The sequence below is a fragment of the Eubalaena glacialis genome, chromosome 8 (genome assembly GCF_028564815.1).
Source record: "Eubalaena glacialis isolate mEubGla1 chromosome 8, mEubGla1.1.hap2.+ XY, whole genome shotgun sequence".
Taxonomy (NCBI): Eukaryota; Metazoa; Chordata; class Mammalia; order Artiodactyla; family Balaenidae; genus Eubalaena; species Eubalaena glacialis.
In genome coordinates, this window is record NC_083723.1 from 111,034,715 (window position 1) to 111,054,587 (window position 19,873).

The 19,873-nt window shown below is 36.3% G+C and overlaps 1 protein-coding gene and 1 pseudogene across 6 annotated transcripts in view; both read right to left on the reverse strand.

Annotated features, from left to right (window-relative positions):
- The window catches only part of CNOT4 (CCR4-NOT transcription complex subunit 4), a 146,624-nt gene that overhangs the window by 38,445 nt on the left and 88,306 nt on the right, over positions 1 to 19,873 (reverse strand). For 3 of the 6 annotated variants that reach the window (XM_061198073.1, XM_061198071.1, XM_061198075.1), the window contains exons 4-7: positions 19,305 to 19,391; positions 18,435 to 18,536; positions 17,545 to 17,670; positions 14,684 to 14,808 (exon numbers count right to left, since the gene is read on the reverse strand). In XM_061198073.1, coding sequence (XP_061054056.1) covers positions 14,684 to 14,808; positions 17,545 to 17,670; positions 18,435 to 18,536; positions 19,305 to 19,391 — 440 coding nt within the window. Of the gene's footprint in view, positions 1 to 14,674; positions 14,809 to 17,544; positions 17,671 to 18,434; positions 18,537 to 19,304; positions 19,392 to 19,873 lie in introns of all 6 variants that reach the window. The other 3 variants (XM_061198072.1, XM_061198070.1, XM_061198074.1) reach the window with 1 other exon arrangement.
- LOC133097039 (signal transducer and activator of transcription 2-like) lies at positions 5,586 to 10,803 on the reverse strand (annotated as a pseudogene).

The following is a 19,873-nucleotide window of genomic DNA, read 5'->3' on the forward strand; positions in this document are numbered from 1 at the left end:
TCCTTCTGTTCCTAGGTTAATTGTTTTTGTCATGAAAGAGCGTTTAATTTTGTCAAATGCTTTTTCTGCATCTATTGAGAGGATCCTGTGGTTTTTATCTTACATTCTGTTGATGTGGCATATTGCACTGCTCAAGTTTCACACGTTAGACCATCCTTGCGTTCCAGGAATAAACCACACTTGGTCTTGGTGCATAATCCTTTTAATGTGCTGAATTCTGTATGCTCGTGTTCTGTTAAAGATATATGCATCAATGTTCATTAGGGGTTTAAAGTTTGCTTTTCTTACAGTGTCTTTGTCTGGCTTCGGTTATCAGGGAATGTTGGCCTCAAAGAATGAGTTAGGAATCATTCCCTTCTCTTCAATTTTGGGGAAAAACTTGAGAAGGATTGGTATTAGTTCTCCTTTAAATATCTGGTAGAATTCACCAGTGTAGCCATTAGGTCCAGGACTTTTCTTTGTTGGGAGATATTTGATTACTAATTCAATCTCCTAACTGGTTATACATTTATTCATGTATTTTATTTCTTTGTAACATAGTCTTGGTAGGTTTTATGTTTCTGGGACTCTGTCTCTTTCATCTAGGTGATCCAATTTGCTGGCGTACAACTGTTCACAGTACTCTCTTATAATCCTTTTTATTTTTTGTAGAATCTGTAGTAATGTTCCCACTTTAATTTCTTATTTTAGTAATTTGAGATGTCTCTTTTTTTTTCTTAGTTCACCTAGCTAAAGGTTTGTCAGTTTTGTTGATATTTTTGAAGAACCAACTTTTGGTTTCATTGATTTTCTCTACTGTTTTTCTATTCTCTATTTCATTTATCTCTGCTTGAATCTTTATTATTTCCTTCCTTCTGCTTGCTTTGGGCTTATTTGTTCTTCTTCTAGTTCCTTAAACTGTGAGGTTAGATTGTTGACTTGGGATCTTTCTTATTTTTTTTAATGTAATAATAGCACTTATAGCTATAAATTTCCCCCTTAGCACCACTTTTGCTGCTTCCCAGAAGTTTTGCTATGTTGTGCTTTCATTTTCATTCATTTAAGTATTTTCTAATTTCCTTGTCATTTCTTCTTTGACCCATTAGTTGTTTGAAAGTGTTGTTTAATTTCCACAATTTTCCAGATTTCCTTTTGTTAATGATTTCTAATTTCATCCTATTGTGGTCAGAAAAGATACTTGGTATGTTTATCTTTTTAAATCTATTGAATCTTAATTTGTGGCCTAACATATAGTCTATCCTGGAAAATGTCCCATGTGCACTTGAGAAGAATGTGTATTCTGTTGTTGGGTACAGTGTTCTGTATATGTCTGTTAGATCTAGTTAGTTTGTGTTGTTTAAATCCTTTCCTTATGCTTTGTCTGGTTGTTTTATCCATTGTTGTGAGTGGGATACTGAAGTCTCCAGCTATGACTGCAGAACTATTTCTCCCTTCAATTCTGTCAGTTTTTGCTTCATATATTTTTATGGTCATTGGGTGTGTAAATGTTTATCACTGTCCTATCTTCTTGCTGTAATGAAACTTTTATTAATGTATAATGTCCTTCTTTGTCTCATATAATCCTGTTTTATTTAAAGTCTATTATGGGGCTTCCCTGGTGGCGCAGTGGTTGAGAATCTGCCTGCCAATGCAGGGGACACAGGTTCGAGCCCTGATCTGGGAAGATCCCACATGCCACGGAGCGACTAAGCCCGTGAGCCACAATTACTGAGCCTGCGCGTCTGGAGCCTATGCTCCGCAACGGGAGAGGCCGCGACGGTGAGAGGCCCACGCACCGTGATGAAGAGGGGCCCCCGCTCGCCGCAACTGGAGAAAGCCCTCGCACAGAAACGAAGACCCAATACAGCCAAAAATAAATATAAATAAATAAATATATATATTAAAAAAATAAATAAAGTCTATTACGTATGATATTAGTATAGCCACCCCTGATCTTTTTTGGTTCCTATTTGCATGGAATATCTTTTCCCATCCTTTCACTTTCAACCTCTTTGTGTTTTGGGGTCTAATGTGAGTCTCTTGTAGACAGCATATAGTTGGATAGTGTATTTTTATCCATTCTGCCAATCCCTGTCTTTTGATTGGAGAACTGAACCCATTTACATTTAACATAACTAGTGATACGGAGTTATTACGTCATCATGCTATTTGTTTTCTATATGCCTTATAGCTTCCTCCACACTCCCCATTTCTTTTATGTTTGATTTTTCTGTAGTGAAATGTTTAAATTCTTTTCTCATTTCCTTTTGTGTATATTCTAGAGCTCCCTTCTTTGTTGTTATCATGGGAAATACATTTAATATCCTAAAGTCACAACAGTCTACCTTAAATTTATACTAACTTAACTTTCATAATATACAAAATCTCTGCTCTTTCACAGCTTCATCCCTATCCCTTTTGGTTACTGATGTCACAACATTACACCTTCATACATTGTGTGCCCCCAATAATTCTTTTAAATGCAGTTTCTTAAATTATGTAGAAAACAAGATTTGAAGTCACAAACCAAAGTTACAGTAATACTAGCTTTTACATTAAAGTACTGGACCTTAAATGTACTAACCTCAAGTCATATAGAAAGAAAAAAGTATAGTGACAAACCATTGTTATAATAACACTAGGTTTCATAATAGCTCACTTATTTACTTTTATTGAGATCTTTATTTCTCCATACAGCTTTGGGTTACCATCCAGTGTCCTTTCATTTCATCTTGCAAGACTCCTTGAGCATTTCTTGCAGGGCAGATCTAGAGGTCCTGAACTCCCTCAGCTTTTGTTTATTTGGGAATGTCTTAATTTCTCCCTCACTCTTCGAGGACAGTTTTGCTGGACAGAAGATGCTTGGCTGGTGTATATATGTATTTTTTTCCTTTTAGCACTCTGAATCTATCAGCCCACTGCCTTCTGGCCTCCAAAGTTTCTAATGAGAAATCTGCTGATAATCTTACTGAAGATCCCCTTCTATGTGATGATTTTCTTCTGCTGCTTGCAAGATTCTCTCCTTTGTCCTGATTATCATGTCTCAGTGTCTCACTGTGGATCTCTGAATTCACCTTAATTAGAATTTGTTAAGCTTCTCGGATGTTTATATTTAGCAAATTGGGGAGGTTTTCAGTCATTATCTCTTCAAATACTCTCTCTGCATCTTTCTCTCTCTCTTGTCTCCCTGGAACTCCAGTAATGCATCTGCTCGTCCACTTGGAGGCCTACAGGTCCCTTAGGCCCTGCTGACCTTTCCTCAATCTTTGTGTGTGTGTGTGTGTGTGTGTGTGTGTGTGTTCTTCAGACTAGATAATTTCTATCACCCTATCTTCAAGTTTGCTGATTCTTTTTCCTGCCTGCTCAAATCTGCATTTGACTCCTCTAGAATATTTTTCATTTCAATTATTATACTTTTCAGCTCCACAATTTTTTAGTTTCTTTTAAAAATTTCTACCTTTTATTTATTTTTTTAAATATTTATTTGACTGTATCAGGTCTTAGTTGTGGCACGTGGGCTCTGTAGTTGTGGCATGCAGGCTCTAGAGCACGTGGGCTTAGTTGCCCCACGGCATGTGGGATCTTAGCTCCCCGACCAGGGATCAAACCCACGTCCCCTGCACTGGAAGGCGGATTCTTAACCACTAGACCACCTGGGAAGTCCCTCTACCTTTTACTGATGTTTCCTTTTTTGTTCACACATCACTTTCTTGACTTTCTCCACATTTTCCTTTAATTTTTTAAGAATCTTTAAGAGAGTTGCTTTAAAGACTCTGTCCAGTATATCTGCCATTAGGTCTTTTCCAGGGATGGTTTCTGTTGCTTTATTTTCTTTTGAATGGACCATTCTTTTCTGTTTCTTTGTATGCCGTCTGATTTTTTGTTTAACACTGGCCATTTGAAATCTATCTAGTAACGTGGTACCTCTGGAAATCAGATTCTTCCCCTTCCCCAGTGTTTGCTCTTTTTGTTACTGGTTGTTGTTTTGTTTTTTCTTTTTTGATTGTTGTAGGCTGTCTCTGTGCTGAGAATTGGTCTTAGGTGTAAACTTAAGGTCTTCTCAGGTCTATTCTGAGCCTTTCCTGGACATGCAGTCACTTTCTAATTTTCCCCATTATATGTGGTTGTTTTTGAATGTCCTAGGTCTTTAGTGTCTGGCTCCCAAAAGGGGAAAAAGCAAAAATTAAAGGAGTATGGCAGGAGGGTGTCATTCCTTTAAATACCCTGAAATCACTTCAGAGAGGAAGGGACTTGCAACTAGGCGAAGGTGCAACAATGACTGCCTGCCTCTTTGTCTGCACCTGTGATCGGAAGCAATAATCAGCATTCAGAGCAGAGATCCTCAATATGTGAGAACATGGTCCTCTTTCTCCACCCTGTCTCCCGCAAGCTATATGCAAGCTGCTCCAGGAACATGTACATAGCGCCTGCCGTGTGGCTGGGGGTGGGGGAGGGGTAGCTGCTACTGTGCTAAGAGCTGAAATTGACCGAAGTTAACTGCCAAGTCTTTCCCTGGAAGTTGCAAGCCTTCAAAAGACCTCAGAGTTCCAAAATAGTTACATCAGACAGATTATGCAAGTGCAACTGTTGTCCAGGTGGAGAGACTGATTCCTGGTGCTATCTACTCTGCCACCTTCCCCAAATTTGCACTATTCTTATAATAAGGGAATACAGGCTTCAAGTTGAGAGGAAGGAGCAGTCATAGAAACAGAAGGATGAAATCAAGCTATCACATAGGAAGAACTTCAGTGTCTTGATCTTGGTTCACCTCCTCAGTCGCCACCATTAAAAAGCACTAAATAATAATTTTCAATATAGATGAGGTCAATCTTGCTAATGTCAAGGGCAATATATGAAAATATTATGACATTCAGAATTAAATCTTGAGACTGTTTCTGGATTACAACTAATTAGGATAACTTATATCATCTTTTCCACCATGCCAACTGCAGTTTCATAAGCAGTGATTCATTAACACTTAACGCTTTACCTGGGAAGGTTTTTATCAAAGATCTCTAGATCAAAATTTCTAGATTACTGTCATCAATCCAAAGACAGCTGCTGAAAAATCAGGATCAGGGCAAGATATTAGTAAGCTTAAGTTCCATTCAGTTTTAGTATATTCTTCAATTTATTTTAAGAATAATTAACAAATTCAAGGAATAATAAATGAGAGCTTTAGGAATAAGGATATAACTAGAAAGTTTTATTTTTTAGGTAAAAGGTCAATTAAAATTAAACCTGCCATAGTAAGTGCAACTATAAGTGCAAAAATGGCAAATAAAGATGGGGGACTCCCTGCAAATGCATGTATAAACCCAAAAGCAAGAAAAAGTGTATTTTTGAAGTCTAATTGCAATAAATGTGAACTTCCTGCACTCTGATGGCTGAACAGAAAACACATATCTCAAAGCTACCACTAACAGGTCAGAGTTCTCACAACTCTCCTGGCATCAGGTGTCCAAATTCCTTCTTCATTAAGCTCTGTCATACTAACAAATTTGTTGTTTTACATTCAACATCCATCCACCCATTATCATCCCAAGATGGTTAAGAAAGGAAAGCAAACTTTAATAAATATCACATTTACTAATGAAGATAGAGACCTATTTCCTGGGGTTCCCTGGGAATGGCTCTAGAACAGGCTCCAGCTTTAGTACTGGTCCTGGGTTTGGTTCTGGCACTCTTTGTGATACCATGCCTAGTGTGGGCTCCAGTGCTGGTCCCAGATCCAGCCCTGCTCAAGCAGTGGCTCTAACTCCAGGCTTAGCTCTGGCCCCCTGTGCCAGTGTGGGCTCCAGCTCTAATGACTCAAGTTCTGGCTCTAGTTGTTGTTCTAGCTCATCCACTTGTCTGTTAGAGACCACAATGAGCCTATGTTTCAGGTTATTTCCTCTGTTCCTGAAGATTAACTCTCTCCTGGTAGTAGCACCCAAAAGCCTCATCCCTGGGGCTTCAGGAGTAGAGGAAGTACAGCAGGTTCTTGGGTAAGTCCGCCTCAGTAAGAGGTTGGTAGTGGTGGACGACTTCAGTTAGCACGAATGACTGCAGTACCTCCTGGTGCAGGGCTGCACTTCATCATCGTTCAACCAAGAACAGGTAATACCTCCTCCTAATGATTCACTTAAGTGCAACAGAAAGGTACCAGAGATGGTCTTCAGCAGCTGGCATTCCTGGCGGTGTTGGAAAAGAATTGCCGATTCTAGGGATGTGAGCTGACCAGACTGAACCAGAGAACCAAGGACCAGGCAATCAAGAGTAGGTTCATGTTAGAAATAATCACCACACAGAGGGTATCTGTCTTCAGCTCCTGCTTCAGATCCTGGTAGGTGCATCCGACCATGAAGCTGATAAATGTGTGGTTCCTGTTGCACCCAGCAGTCCCCTATTGTTGCCCTTTCCAGAACCACCTGAACACGGCTCCACCAGTCAGGCAGGCAGAGTCCCAAATTAAACCCTGACTCTGCTCCTTCTCGGGGGACAAAGTTTTCTGGTTTGAAGTCAGAATGCTGAACTTCTGGAAACTTTGTACAGTTGGCCCTCAACATCCATGGGTTCCACATCCTCAGATTCAAGAATATTCAGAGGAGAAAACATTTCAGAAAGTTCCAAAAAGCAAACTTGAATTTCTCTTGTGCCAGCAACTATTTACTTAGCATATACATTGTATTAGGTATCATAAGTAATCCAGAGATGATTTAAAGTACACAGGAGGATGTGTGTAGGTTATGTGCAAATACTACACCATTTTATATAAGGGACTTGAGCATCCGAGGATTTTGTTATCCTAAGGGACTGATCCCCGTGAATACTGAGGGATGACTGTAATTGATGAAGCTTACAGTCAGTGGAGACTTTTGCAGTCAGTGACCCACTGTCTTCCTGGAATCTCATCAGCAGCCTCGTCTGGACAGTGAACTTCCTCCCCGTCTTGAGGATGAGGGGTCAATGGGGAGTTTAGGAAACATAGGGCTGGGTTTCTACCACAAAGGCTAGGAACAGATCTAAAAGCAACTCTGTGTATGGGGCCTTCCACAGGTCCACCCCTTTAGTCAGAAGGTCATCCTGATAGCTAACCAGGCAACTGAGTTCCTTCAGCAGCTGATTCAGGTGAAACAACAACTTTGCTCCAGCTGTGAACACTTCTCCAGCTGATCCAACCCATCGCCCAGGGGGGCTCCAATGCAGGTGTTTTGCTGCTGGACCTTCCATTAATTAGGGTGATTAATTGGCCTAGCAGTGCTTTGGAGGCATCCAGCACCTCCTTTCTCCTTTAGTCCAGTTCACTGAGAATTTCCTGTAAAAGCTGCTGCTGTCTGGTCTGACAGGCGTCCAAAGAGGGTATTCTCACTGGGGTCTGGGTCTTATATCAGAAGCAGAAGACATCCTGCTGGTCTTTCAGTTGGCCGATGGATTTCACCAGCTTCTCCACCATAGCCCTTAACTCTAGGGTCCAGGATTCAATCTCATGCTGCTGGCTTTCCACAGGTGCTTCGAGGTCTGCCTCTCCTTGCTCCGAATGAGCCCTCTGAGCCTGGATCAGAATTAAAGAGATCAAAGATTGTCTCAGCCAATTAGGTATGGCCCCGAGGAAAGGCCAGAATGTCCCAACAGAATTTTTGCAAGTTGTGCTGTAGTAACAAACACGCAAGGTCCTGGCTGCAGCCACACTCATAGTTCAGTTGGTTTAAGAAGTGGAAGAATAGCATGTTAGCCTTGGAATCATCATTGTCCAGTAATAATACGAAGGGAAAGAGAAATTGAGACACCTGAACCACACAGTTGACTGAAAAGCACTGGCTTCAAGTGGGATTGAGAAATTCTAATAGGTAGTTAGGGTTCATAACACAATCAAGATATTATTTCCGGAAGGTAATGCTGTGTGTATAGATCCTTGCAGATAAAAATTTGTAAACGTGTTTTCATACAGTCTCATTAAAAATCTTTTTTAAGTTCTAGTCGTAAATAGTTCTGAAACCTATGGTGAAATTACAGATTTCTCAGGATTAAATATTTTCCAATTAACCCAACAGTTGGAATCTGGTGCTATGGAGCTTTTCAAAATATAAATATTTATATTTATCTATTGAAAGTATAGAGTATATATATATCTAGATTCTGTCCTTGGAGATTCTGATTCAGATACCTCGTGTCTGATGATCACGGCACTAGTGGAAAAGGAACACAGTGAAAAGGCATCAAGTCTCCTCAAAGTCTCTGAAGTTATTAGACTTTAGAGCCAGAAGGAATCATTAATATCAAATTTAAATACTCTGTTTTACAGATAAAGAAACCAAAATTCACAACTATCTGAAGCAGGTAGTGTGACACAGCTGTGCCTCTGTTTGGATCTTCAGATGCTCAGCCAACTCTGCTACCTTCTAACTGGCCCTTTGGGCAGTTTTGAGTTTGATTTCCTTTTATTTCCTTGGTGGCGACAGCACCAAATTCCTAAATATAGTCTCTTGGCTGCTTTCTAAAATTTGCAACATAAAACAAGTAGTCACGTAGTAGAAGAATCAAAGAAAAAATCATTTTTAAGGACTGGGAGTGGGATAGGAAAAATACTGAGGAAGTCTAGTTCCCTTGTTTCTCACATTCACAAGATAAAAATAGTAGTCATGGTTGTACTAATTTTTGTTGCATTTTGAATATAAAGTAAAATTTAAGCCAGATGTCAATATAATGGACATTTCCAAATTTCTGTCATGTTACTATATACCCAAGTACATATTCACACCGCTCTGAAATATTCCCATATTTATTGAGAATAATTCATTTTAATTTTTCATGCTCACCAGAGTCTTAAATAACTGAGATAAACATTTGCTACTGCAAAGGACGAATTTAAGTTATAGACAGGAAGCTTGCTTTTAGAGAATTTATTTTGATACAGGGGCTTCAAATATACATTAACATTGAAAATATCACTTTGCTACTAAAATATGGCCACATCTTAAGTAACATGACACAATTAACATGGCAAGAAAAAAATGCCTCAATAAACCTAGACTAACTGTAGTTGGCAAATATGATTCTAATTGGAATTTTCTCGTAACTCCAGGACATACCAAATATGAATGAAAATAAATGTTCTGATTACTAGTAAGCACAAAAAATTAATTATCCTTAATATTAAAACTGAAAGATGGACATCCACCATCCTAAACATATCATAAGACTGTGGCAAGCTTTCAAAAACAACAGCAAAATCTCCATCTATTCATTATAATTTTGTATTTCAGTAATAAAGTTTGATCTTAAAAAGATACTAAGTTGAATTTAAACACATAATTGCTCATTTGATGTGCCTTTTCTTCTATTCTAAGAAATAAGGGCACCAAAAACTCTATCTCTAACCCTTTCCTCCCATCCCTCCCAACATAACCCTTCCCCTCCCTTCCCCTCACTCATTACACCCACCCTCTGGAAAAAATACCAGTAGCTCTCTATCCTTTTCGAAAATATTCTACTTAGGTGGAGCAAGATACCAGAGCTGACTTACTAGTTTTCCAAGTATGTATGTGTACATGTGCAGTAACTTTATATATCCAAATACATCATGGGAATAAAATTTAAGAAAAATAAGGAAAGAAAAATAAGTTCAGAAAAATCTCATAATTCACGAATTTTAATGTAAATATCCAATTTTAGCAAACTTTACTATCTACTTAATTTACTAGTAAGCAGCCCTTAGTTTTATACAAAAATAAAAGTAGGGAACTGCAAATCATTTACCTATTTCAAAAAAGGGAATGCCTTTCTAGGGATCCATTTTACAAAAAAAATGTAGGCTACCTTTCATGGCACTTGGCCATACTTTGAGAATTACTGCTTTATACTGCTCCTCCTCCAGAAAAATTTACACACACACACACATTTTACATAAAATTTCAGAGTTCACAGATACTCAGAAGCCTATGCGTGATTTAACACGCTCTACTGAGACTATTTTGTACAGTCTCTGGACCATATCCTTTCTAAATCTCAGGGATTTACCAAATGATGTTAGGACAGAAGAACAGGATTCATGCAGTGACTACCCCCATTCTGCTAAATAAATAAGGCACTCTGGCTATGCCTTCCGTCTATCAGAGCTTATATTTGACTTTCAATAAAAATATAGTTGTATGTATTTTTTAAAGATGTACATTTTCCTTCAATGTGATAAAAACTGACAAATTTCTATAGAAATTTTCCTTTCACCTTTTCTTTAGCTTATCCTCTACTGCCACCAATCTGTGGTTTAGGGAAGGTTTTGCTTAACCTTCCTTGGAATTTACAGTACATCCACTATATTTAAGCCTTAAGTACCAGAGATCTTTAAGGTCAAACTATATATAGTTATGGCATAGTTTCATTTAATTGATTTAGTTTGATTCATGTCAGAGATTTTAATTCATGTTAGAGTCTTAAATTTCACCTATTCTAGACTAAGAAATGGCAGAGTGGGAGAATGAGCTTGGGCTTAAAAGTGACAGAGACTTTAGGTAAGAATCTGGTCTATCACTTATTTGTGTAGGATACTGGTAAATTATCTAAACTCTCTGAGACTTAGTATTCTTGCCAGTAGTAAAATAACAATGATGTCTACCACACAGGACTACTGAGGAGATTAAATGAACACAGAAGACACCAAATTTCTGTTCAACCCTCTTTCTACCTAAATCTAAAGCTGAACATCTCGATTCCTTCAACGGTGGCTTCTTTGAGCCACAACATCAAGTCAGAACCACTTACCTTGAGTGATCTGCACACCCCATAATCTGTCCCCCAAATACTTGTAGGTAGGCCTATGCACTGTCCTGGGCATATAGCAGCCATCTAGCTACTACTATTCCTGTCTCAGTCTTCAGTTGGTGCACAAATAGTGCCTCAATGTAAATAAAGGTATTTCAAAGCCCCAAACTTAAAAACAAAATATCCAGTCCATAAGCATCACTACTGCATGGCTCCTTTACTCCCCATTCTTTACATTTGTATTCATCATTTCAAAGTAACTTACTAATACAGAAAAACAGCATATCTACAGTCAATACTCAATCTGACTGATACACTCTCAAACTCATAATAATGGAGATGTGTGTGTGAAGAACAAATGACACACACCCTCTAATTTATTATTCATTTAAGTGAGATAGGAATAAGACATATTATAGAAAATTTCACTTACTAACATTAATGTCTATCAGGGGACCATGTCAGGGTTCAGTGACGATTAGTAGCTATGATACTTTTAATATTTGTACTCTGGATTAATTACAAATGAAAAAAGTACATTTTAAGTTTAATGTCAATCTATAAAGTTCCAAGTTTTGTTTTCTTGCAATTCTTCTAAAACTGCTACTCACTACACAGGAATGCCAGGAAAAGAGGAAAAGGAACCATTCTTTTTCTTTGTGTCCCTGGAAAGTCTAATTCTCAATTTATCTTGAATAAGAAAAACGTTCTCTGTAGGGTAGGACCATAGAAAGAGTTGTACTGCTCATCATTCTAACTTGGCAGGTCTTCCCTGTGGGAAGAAGAAAACTTATCTACAAATTCATCCCTACCCCTGTACCTTGTATGGTGGCAACGTAGAAATGAAGACCAAAGCAGACTTTCAGTAATACTGACAGTCAAACTTACTCTCTTACAGGGGTTGGCATGGAAAGAAAACAAGCTATAGGAGCTGCCAAAAAAACAAAACAACAAACCCACAACTCTCTGTAACCTGGGCCATTAACTGTCCTTAATAAATTTGGGGGACTTGCATTAAACAAACAAAAAACAACCCTTCTCCCTCCCCCCAAAACCTTCCTATATCATGTACTTATGAAAAGCAAAGGTAACTATGTCAAAATTTATTCTGGTCCCAGCTGAGGTTCAGTTGCACTGGTTTTGGGCAAAGTTATCAAATGGGCATACTGTTTTAAATCCCCCTTTTTCTTCTTTTTTTCCTCTACAACTTGTGGCTGCTATGACACTCCTCTCCTGTTACTGAAACAGTTACAAATGTGCTCTGACTACACTTTATATGAAGGCAAAGTCAATAAAATATTAGTAAATCTATTAATAAGGGATCACAAAAAAAAATAATTTAAAGAAAGCTAACTACTGTTAAAATGCTAAAAAGATATTTGGTAAATTCCAATTTTCACTTCCAATCTAAAGAGAAAAGCTCAATAAATTAAAAATAGCAAGGTATTTTCACATTATGATTAAAAATTTATCTCAAATAAATGGTTAAAATCATATTTAAGAGTGAATAAAACACTGGAGATATCTCTATAAAAGTAATGCAACAGGATGCCTGCTAGCACCACTTTCTAACACTGTTCTTTAATTTTTAGCCTAGGGATTCTCAAATAGGAAGAGATGATGGTGGGAGATCAGATTTAAAAATGCAGGGAAAAGACCAAAAAAAATCTTTCCTGAGAGACACAAAAGACTTAAATAGAGAGATATACCACACTAATGGTTGAGAGGATTCAGTGTTATACTGTAGAGTATAAATTCTCCCAAAATTGATCTATAAACTCAAGTATTTTGAAACAAACAGACTTGGTCAACTAATGGGGGAAGCCAGTCTATATACTGCACAGAAAACACTTAAATACCAATAAAACATGGCAAAGAGATACGAATTCACAATGCATAAGTTCACTATATTAATCAACTATAAATCAAAATGAGATTTTTTGTTTATCAAATTGGTAAATGTGCAGAAAAAAATACTCAATTCAAGGAAATAGGTACTCACAATCATTGACTCAGCGGTTCTAAGAGCATCAAAACTATAACCAAAATGTTTACATGAAAAAATGTTCATCACAGTATTATAAATAATAGCACCAAAATGAAAGTAAGATAATATACACCAGCAGGAGATTGGTTTAATAAATTTTAAATACTCACATATAATGGAATACTACACAGTCATAAAAAATTGCTTTCATAACATGGGAAAATATTCATAATAATGGGTATTAAGTTTTAAAATGTAACAAACCGATGTATTTTGTGTATATATACATTCACAGGAAGGAAAAGGACTACAAGGAAATATACACTGCAAGGAAGATACAGCAAATCATTTTCAGTGAAAACGTCTGCGTATTGAGATCACACACAATTTTTACTTTCTTCTTTATGCTTTTGTATATTTTTCAGATTTCCTTCAATAGAAACATTACCTTTATATTCAGGGAATAACAAATGTAGCAAAGAGATCATCTAAATTTTACATTTCTGCTCTGAATTCTCTAGGGGCTATAAACCCAGAATATGACTTTAATTAGAATGACAACACTTTTAATGAGAATAAAGATGTGTATTTAAAAGCATCTGAAATAAATTTTTACTACAATAACCTCATTCTTATATAATGTACTACAGAGTTAGCAACCAATGAGGTAAATAATAGCATAGGTTCATAATCAAATAAACATATGGGGTGGGGACAAAAAGATCAACGGAAAGGGTCAAAGCTTATCAACCCAAAAAGAGTTTAAACTTAGCTTTTATTCTTAGCTTTGATAAAACAAATTTCACATAGTTTATTATATAGTAATTTTATGTTTTGCTGTATGGCCTCATATATTTATATATACATGTACATATGTGTGTGCAAATAAACAGGAAGTATTTAAATTTGAATTGCCTTTATAAATAATCTTAACTATCAAAGTGAATAAACTTAACAAGGACTTCAAGAACTTAAATACAAGAATAAGTTTTGAAGAAACTGACTCTGATAACAATCCATGTAGTTATTATTAGCTATGTTTAAAAAATGGCCCTTACATTATTTTAGTGCTAAATAAACATGGGACTACAATGGGACTATGTAATAACCAGACATTTAAAACATCACTTAAACGAATTTAACTTTGGAATAAATTTTTTAAAAAAGAAAATCGACCTATTTAAATTAATTACAGCTATTTACTTTAAATGAATTCACTTTACAAAAGTCAGACTTAATTAAAAAAAAAAAAAAAAAGATCCTGACACATCAAACTTAAGGTACATTCAGAATAAAGTATAACCCCAAAATTATTGTTTTATTAATCATACCATTTTCTCACAGGCCATAACCAAATACAATCCAAGATGTGAAGATCACCATATCAGAGTAAGACTCAATACATAAAATTATAAATTTGTTTAAACATCAACAGAATATAGGTCTATGCAAAAATAAGTTGTCTCCAAGATGAATAAGATCTGAATATGGGATACCCTCCTCACTCAGAGGACATAAGACTTTGGTGATTCCTGAGACTAGACAACCATGAATACTTCTATCCCCAACAAAAAATGCTTCAGATAACGCCCACTGTCCCTTTTACAGTGTTTTCCCACTCATTACATCAGGAGGGAAACCCCAATTAGGTGACAAGAGCCTTTTAAATAACCCACATCTCTTAATTTCCTTTTTATCAAGGAGAGTGTTCCCAGGGCTCAGGGTAGTCTGCAAATCAATGCAAAGGGGAAGCATCAAGAGGCTCATCTGCAGTATTACCAGGGAGCAGCAGGCAGCAAATATTCAAACCCAGAAATTGTGACTCAACATTTCCTATATAGTACAACAATTCTGCACAAATGACAGACACTGTCAAGAAGGATCCTGCCTGAAAAAGATGTAGAATGAAAAGAGAAGATTGACAGACATGAAGGTAAGGTATCTGATTACACTAATTTCGGTACTTACGTATCATACCTCTGCAGTGGTGTCACTTTGTTCTTATTCTTATCAACTGAACCCGTAGACAGTTGAAGAAAATTGGGGTTTAATTTATATAATTCTTGAAGTAGCTTCTGTTCATATTCTTGGTGTTTACCCGCCTAGTGGAAGAAGAAATTAAAACTGCAGTGGGACTCACAAAGTGGCTGGTATAAAATGCTGATGTACTTTATGAATTACTAAACCTATTCTAAATAAAACACATAAGGATTTGTCATGGCGTCAGAGAAACCTGTGAGGAAAATGTCACAGAACTTCTAGACCAATGAAAGTTCTTGCAACAAAACTACATGAGACATATTCCATTACCTAAGGCATTTCATCAACCACTTTATGTGGAGAAAAGAATATTAACAGACAACATTTTTGTTAGTTTGAAAAACTAGAGGGGCCCTTTTAAACTTACTTCCCCATCTTTCACATAAGAATTAAGTCTTCTAACAGGTCATTACAGAATTTTCTGAAAATCACTGAAAAATCAGTCTCTCTTTTTAGAAGATTGATAAGTAACACACAGATGAAGAGTTTTACTATATTTTTCATTATCCTAACACTAATTAGCACATTAATTTGTTTTTACATAAAAATTAATATATTTTAAACTTTAGACCAGAGGATGGCAATTTAGAGCCAGCCACTTTGTTTTTATAAATAAAGTTTTACTGGAACACTCATGCTCATTCATTCATGTGTTATCTATGACCTCTTTCGTGCTACAACAGCAAAGTTGAGTAGTTGCTGCAGAGATCATATGCCCAGAAAACCTAAAACATTTACTAACTGGCCCTTTACATAAAAAGTTTGCCAATCCCTGCTCTATACACAACAAAGACAACTCTGTATTTACTGGAGTTGGTAGCTGTCTATCAGAAAGCAGTGTCACAAATGTGATGGAATAAATCAGACAAAGACTGACTGTGGAAACTAGGCACATACAAAAAATAAATTACAATACAATGAAATTACTCTGAATAACTTTTTACTATCTGCATGTATATTATGACTGCAATGACATTTTTTACTTACCTTCAGGGTTAATTATTTTAAAAGTGTGGTCTAAATAGATGTTATGGGAAAACCAAAACCAGAACAGAACAGATCAAAGCAAAAACAAAACAATAAAAACAAGGGCAGTATCATCTAATTGAGCACAACTGTATCATATATATTGCACAATGCATTGTTCCCTGTTCTGAGAGGGCTCTTGCCTGTTCACCTGGGTCTATAAATATTTCATATGGTACTAAATTTTGAGTTATGCAGTAACAAGGAAAGATCTGGTTTTGCCATGATATAATTTGCTCAAGTTTCCTTTCTACATTGACCACGTGTTTTAACGAGGAAACCCCTTTTCAAAGTAATTTTAAACTAAGATAAAGAAAAGCAAGATGAATTCAGGACAACAATATGAAATGAATTTCAAATTGTTAAGAAAAAACACAGTTTAGATGTGGATTTTACATCTTTAAAACATAAAAAGCCCTGAAAATTCTTTCTCCAAGCAATACTTCAGGAGATATTATGGCTTTCGTTAGCCACAAAGAGCTCAAATTGGTATTCAAATGATTTAACAGGGGCAGTTCATAGAGACAGGTTAAATCCCATTACAAATAAATTCTAAGGGACTGTCCATCCATTTCCTTTTACTCTTCAATAATACTTAAGTGAGATCAACTGGGGCTTAGAAATTCCTTGACAGAGATTTTCATTGTAATAGTACCCATAGGTAAAGCACAGTTCCCACTAGTCAAAATTCAGCATGAAATGGTTCAACCTTAGACTTCATCCAAAAGAAGAAAAAAATCAAGATGCATTTATTGGATAAGCAAGAAATAAGTAAGTCATCCATCCCCGTTAAATATCACAGAGAACTTATTTTAACACTGTTTTTAGATCATAAAGACAATACATACTGTCAAGAAATCCCAATGTATTTATTATAATGGGATTTAATCTGTAGTAACTCCAAGTCAAAAAAGGTAATATTCCATTTAACAATCTGCTCTGAAAGGAGCCCCTCCTAGACTGTCTCTAGTTTGACTTGGAGAATGAAAGGCAGTAATCAATGCCCCCCACCTTCTAAATGAGAAGTATTCCTGCAAAAGTCCACAGCAACAATCTGAAGTCCTCACCTATAACAGGGAAGTGCAGTATTGTGCTTTGGCATAATCCTCATTTAATATGCCGTATGGTCAACATTTTTACTTGTAAAGGCATGTTTATACTACAAATTGAAAGGAGACAGGAGAACAGGAAATGTAAAAAAGAACACAGGAAAATAAGCCTTCAATTCACCCTTTACAGGACACTGACTCACTGGATACTTTCATGGGAAGAATCATTTTATAAAAATGTTAGCTTTTCAGCAGCATCTAATAGAGTATTATTTTCTAGCATGCTCTGTGAAGAGTAGAGATGGGGTGGGGACCTCATATTTACAATATCCCACTTAGCTTTCATTTTGCTGACATTCCCCCTAAAGTAGCATTTACCAAAATGCCTTCCTTGGTCAATTAAGTCCTGGTTCTACATACCCCTCTGGGATATGTATTAGCATATTAAAGACTCTAAGAAGTGTTGCTGGGGTGGGGGGGGGAATCTATTTATCTTCATTAATCAAGCATTTTCAAACTTAGTGGACCACAGACCCACTTTTATTGTAACAATATCCTGCAGAACTGATATTCCATGGAACACTACGTATTTGGAAAATGCTACTTTAAAGTAATACCAGTTTAAAGAAAAAGAAAATTCTTAGTTTTTGCTTTTGTAATTTTAACTTATAAAGAAAAATACTTCCTTTTCTGCAAAGTTGATAATTCACATTACTTTACTACCTGCATTTCCTCTTTTGTGAAGCTGGCCGCCTCGTCCCCCAATTCATGTAGGTACATGCAGTCAGGCTTCGGACACTGCATATTCTTTAAGAAGTAACTGCAGTATTTTGTTGTACCTAGAGATGCCTGCAGCAAGAGGAGGAAAGCGGGGGGGGGGGGGGGGGGGGGGGGGGGGAAGACCCAAAATGTGAACTGACACCACAATGAAAATTTCCATATTTAGTGTTTTCATTTCACCTAAAATGAGGCACAGGCACAACAAAACAAAGTATGGCTGTGAATACTAGAGAACTAAACTATTATTAGCAGGATTTATTAAAGATGATGATCATTTAAAAGAACTAAAAAAAAAAAAATCTCGGCCTATGGTTTCCAGAGCTTGAGCACCCAGATCATTTCCCTAGAGGTCAGAAGAGTAGAAAGACAAAATCTGTTCCATGTTTTAAGTGGTTAGGCACATAAGGCAAATTCCTTTTTCTAATTATGCCATTCTTCTTCCACTTACTTAAAAGCATTGCTTGGTGGGACCCTTCATGCAAACCTGAACTGTTCAATGCCCAAATATTTAAGGACAACAAATCAGAACAATTATCTATTTCTGACAAGGAGAGTAATAAATCCATTTTCACAAAATAAAATATGTGTAAATATAAGGATATTTTTCAAGATTATCCCCTGATAATGAATGTGTTTACTCCTAGCTGGTAAAACAGGACCCTACATAGGTCAGCTATAAACAAATTAGCTGTCATAGGTTGGAATGGATGCCTAAGAAGCAATCTTCAAATTAGACTCCCTTCATGTAATATGTAAAAGCTATGCTCTTCTCTACTTAATACATGTTATCCCTTCCCCCTTAAAAAAAAAAAAAATCAAGAGGACCATATTACCTTAAGTGTTCTGCCATCTACCACCACATTGTTGACACACTGTATGGCTCTGAGAGCATCTTCCGACCGGATATAGGTTACGTAAGCACTGGCGCTTGGACCCTAAAGTGAAAACCCACTGTTATTAGTATCAAATTCAACAAAAACTTAACAACAACAACAACAAAATTATCTTGCAACCTGCCTAAGGAATTCTAAAGGTCTTTACTACTACTTTCGTTAATAATAATGGCAATGATTAGAAGTAGTAGTAGCTTTGATTAAACCATATACTAGCTCATCTTAAGACAATCATACTTAATGACTTTTATCTGATTTTAAGTAGACTAAAATAAATATGAATAAAATATCATCTTTGGCTTGGCATTTATTTTTTAAAAAAGTCATCTGACAGGCTTGTCAAGGTTACAAAAAACAAACTTTGAAAGTTAGATTAAAAAAAAATAAGATTTGAAGACAGTGTCAAACTATGTTCTCCCCCAAATAAATGCAATCTGTAACAGTATTCTATCTGCTAATACCAGCATAACAAAGACGCTCTATTAAGTTCACAATATCTGAAAACATTATTAATTAGAAATCATTATATAATTTAACTGCCTGATAATAGACTCAATTCCCCCTCCCCTTCAAACCATCACTAGATCTTTGTTTTACTATTTCCGTCTTATTACTATCAATTCACTGTTAAGTCCTGAAAAGGTCAAATAAGCACCAAAAATTCCCCCACCCCACCAACAGAGGTCACTACACTGCTTAAATCTTTGACCCTTAAGCTTTCTAACCACAGAAAGCAAGTTTTCCTTCTGAGCAGCCCAGGTCAAGCCCAGACCATAGGGAGGAAAGGCAAAAATCCCTATAATTAGTTACCTGTGAGCCTGCATATGATGTGCTATTATTGATGACAACTTTATGTATTTTACCAAACTTCCCAAAATATTCTGGTCGTTTTAAAACCTATAAAAGAAGAAGAAATAAGGTATAAACTGTCCCCATTTCATCAACTTTATCCTTATAATGGGGACATACACCATCCCTCTTCAGTGAAAATAAAATAATTTTTAAAGTTTTCTAGTAAATGTGACTACTTCCTAATCACAATTTGTGTGGTTAACCTACAGGAAATCATCAACAAGTCTAAAAGCTATTCTTTATTGACCCACTGAATAGAAACTGAGACTTACTAAGTTCAGTATTATCTATTACATTCTAATATCTATACCAATAATCTAAGGGATTTTAGCTTCACAGTATTCTTAAACACAAAACAGATCAAATATCTTAACCACATTTTCATTAATAGATGATCATTATAAGAAAGTAATTCTCAGAACAATGACCAAGATTATGTGTTAAACAGAAACAGAAACTCAAGAACAGACACCAGTAGAGACAGTCTTTACTCATAAATCTATTGTATATAATATTTTATATATTAT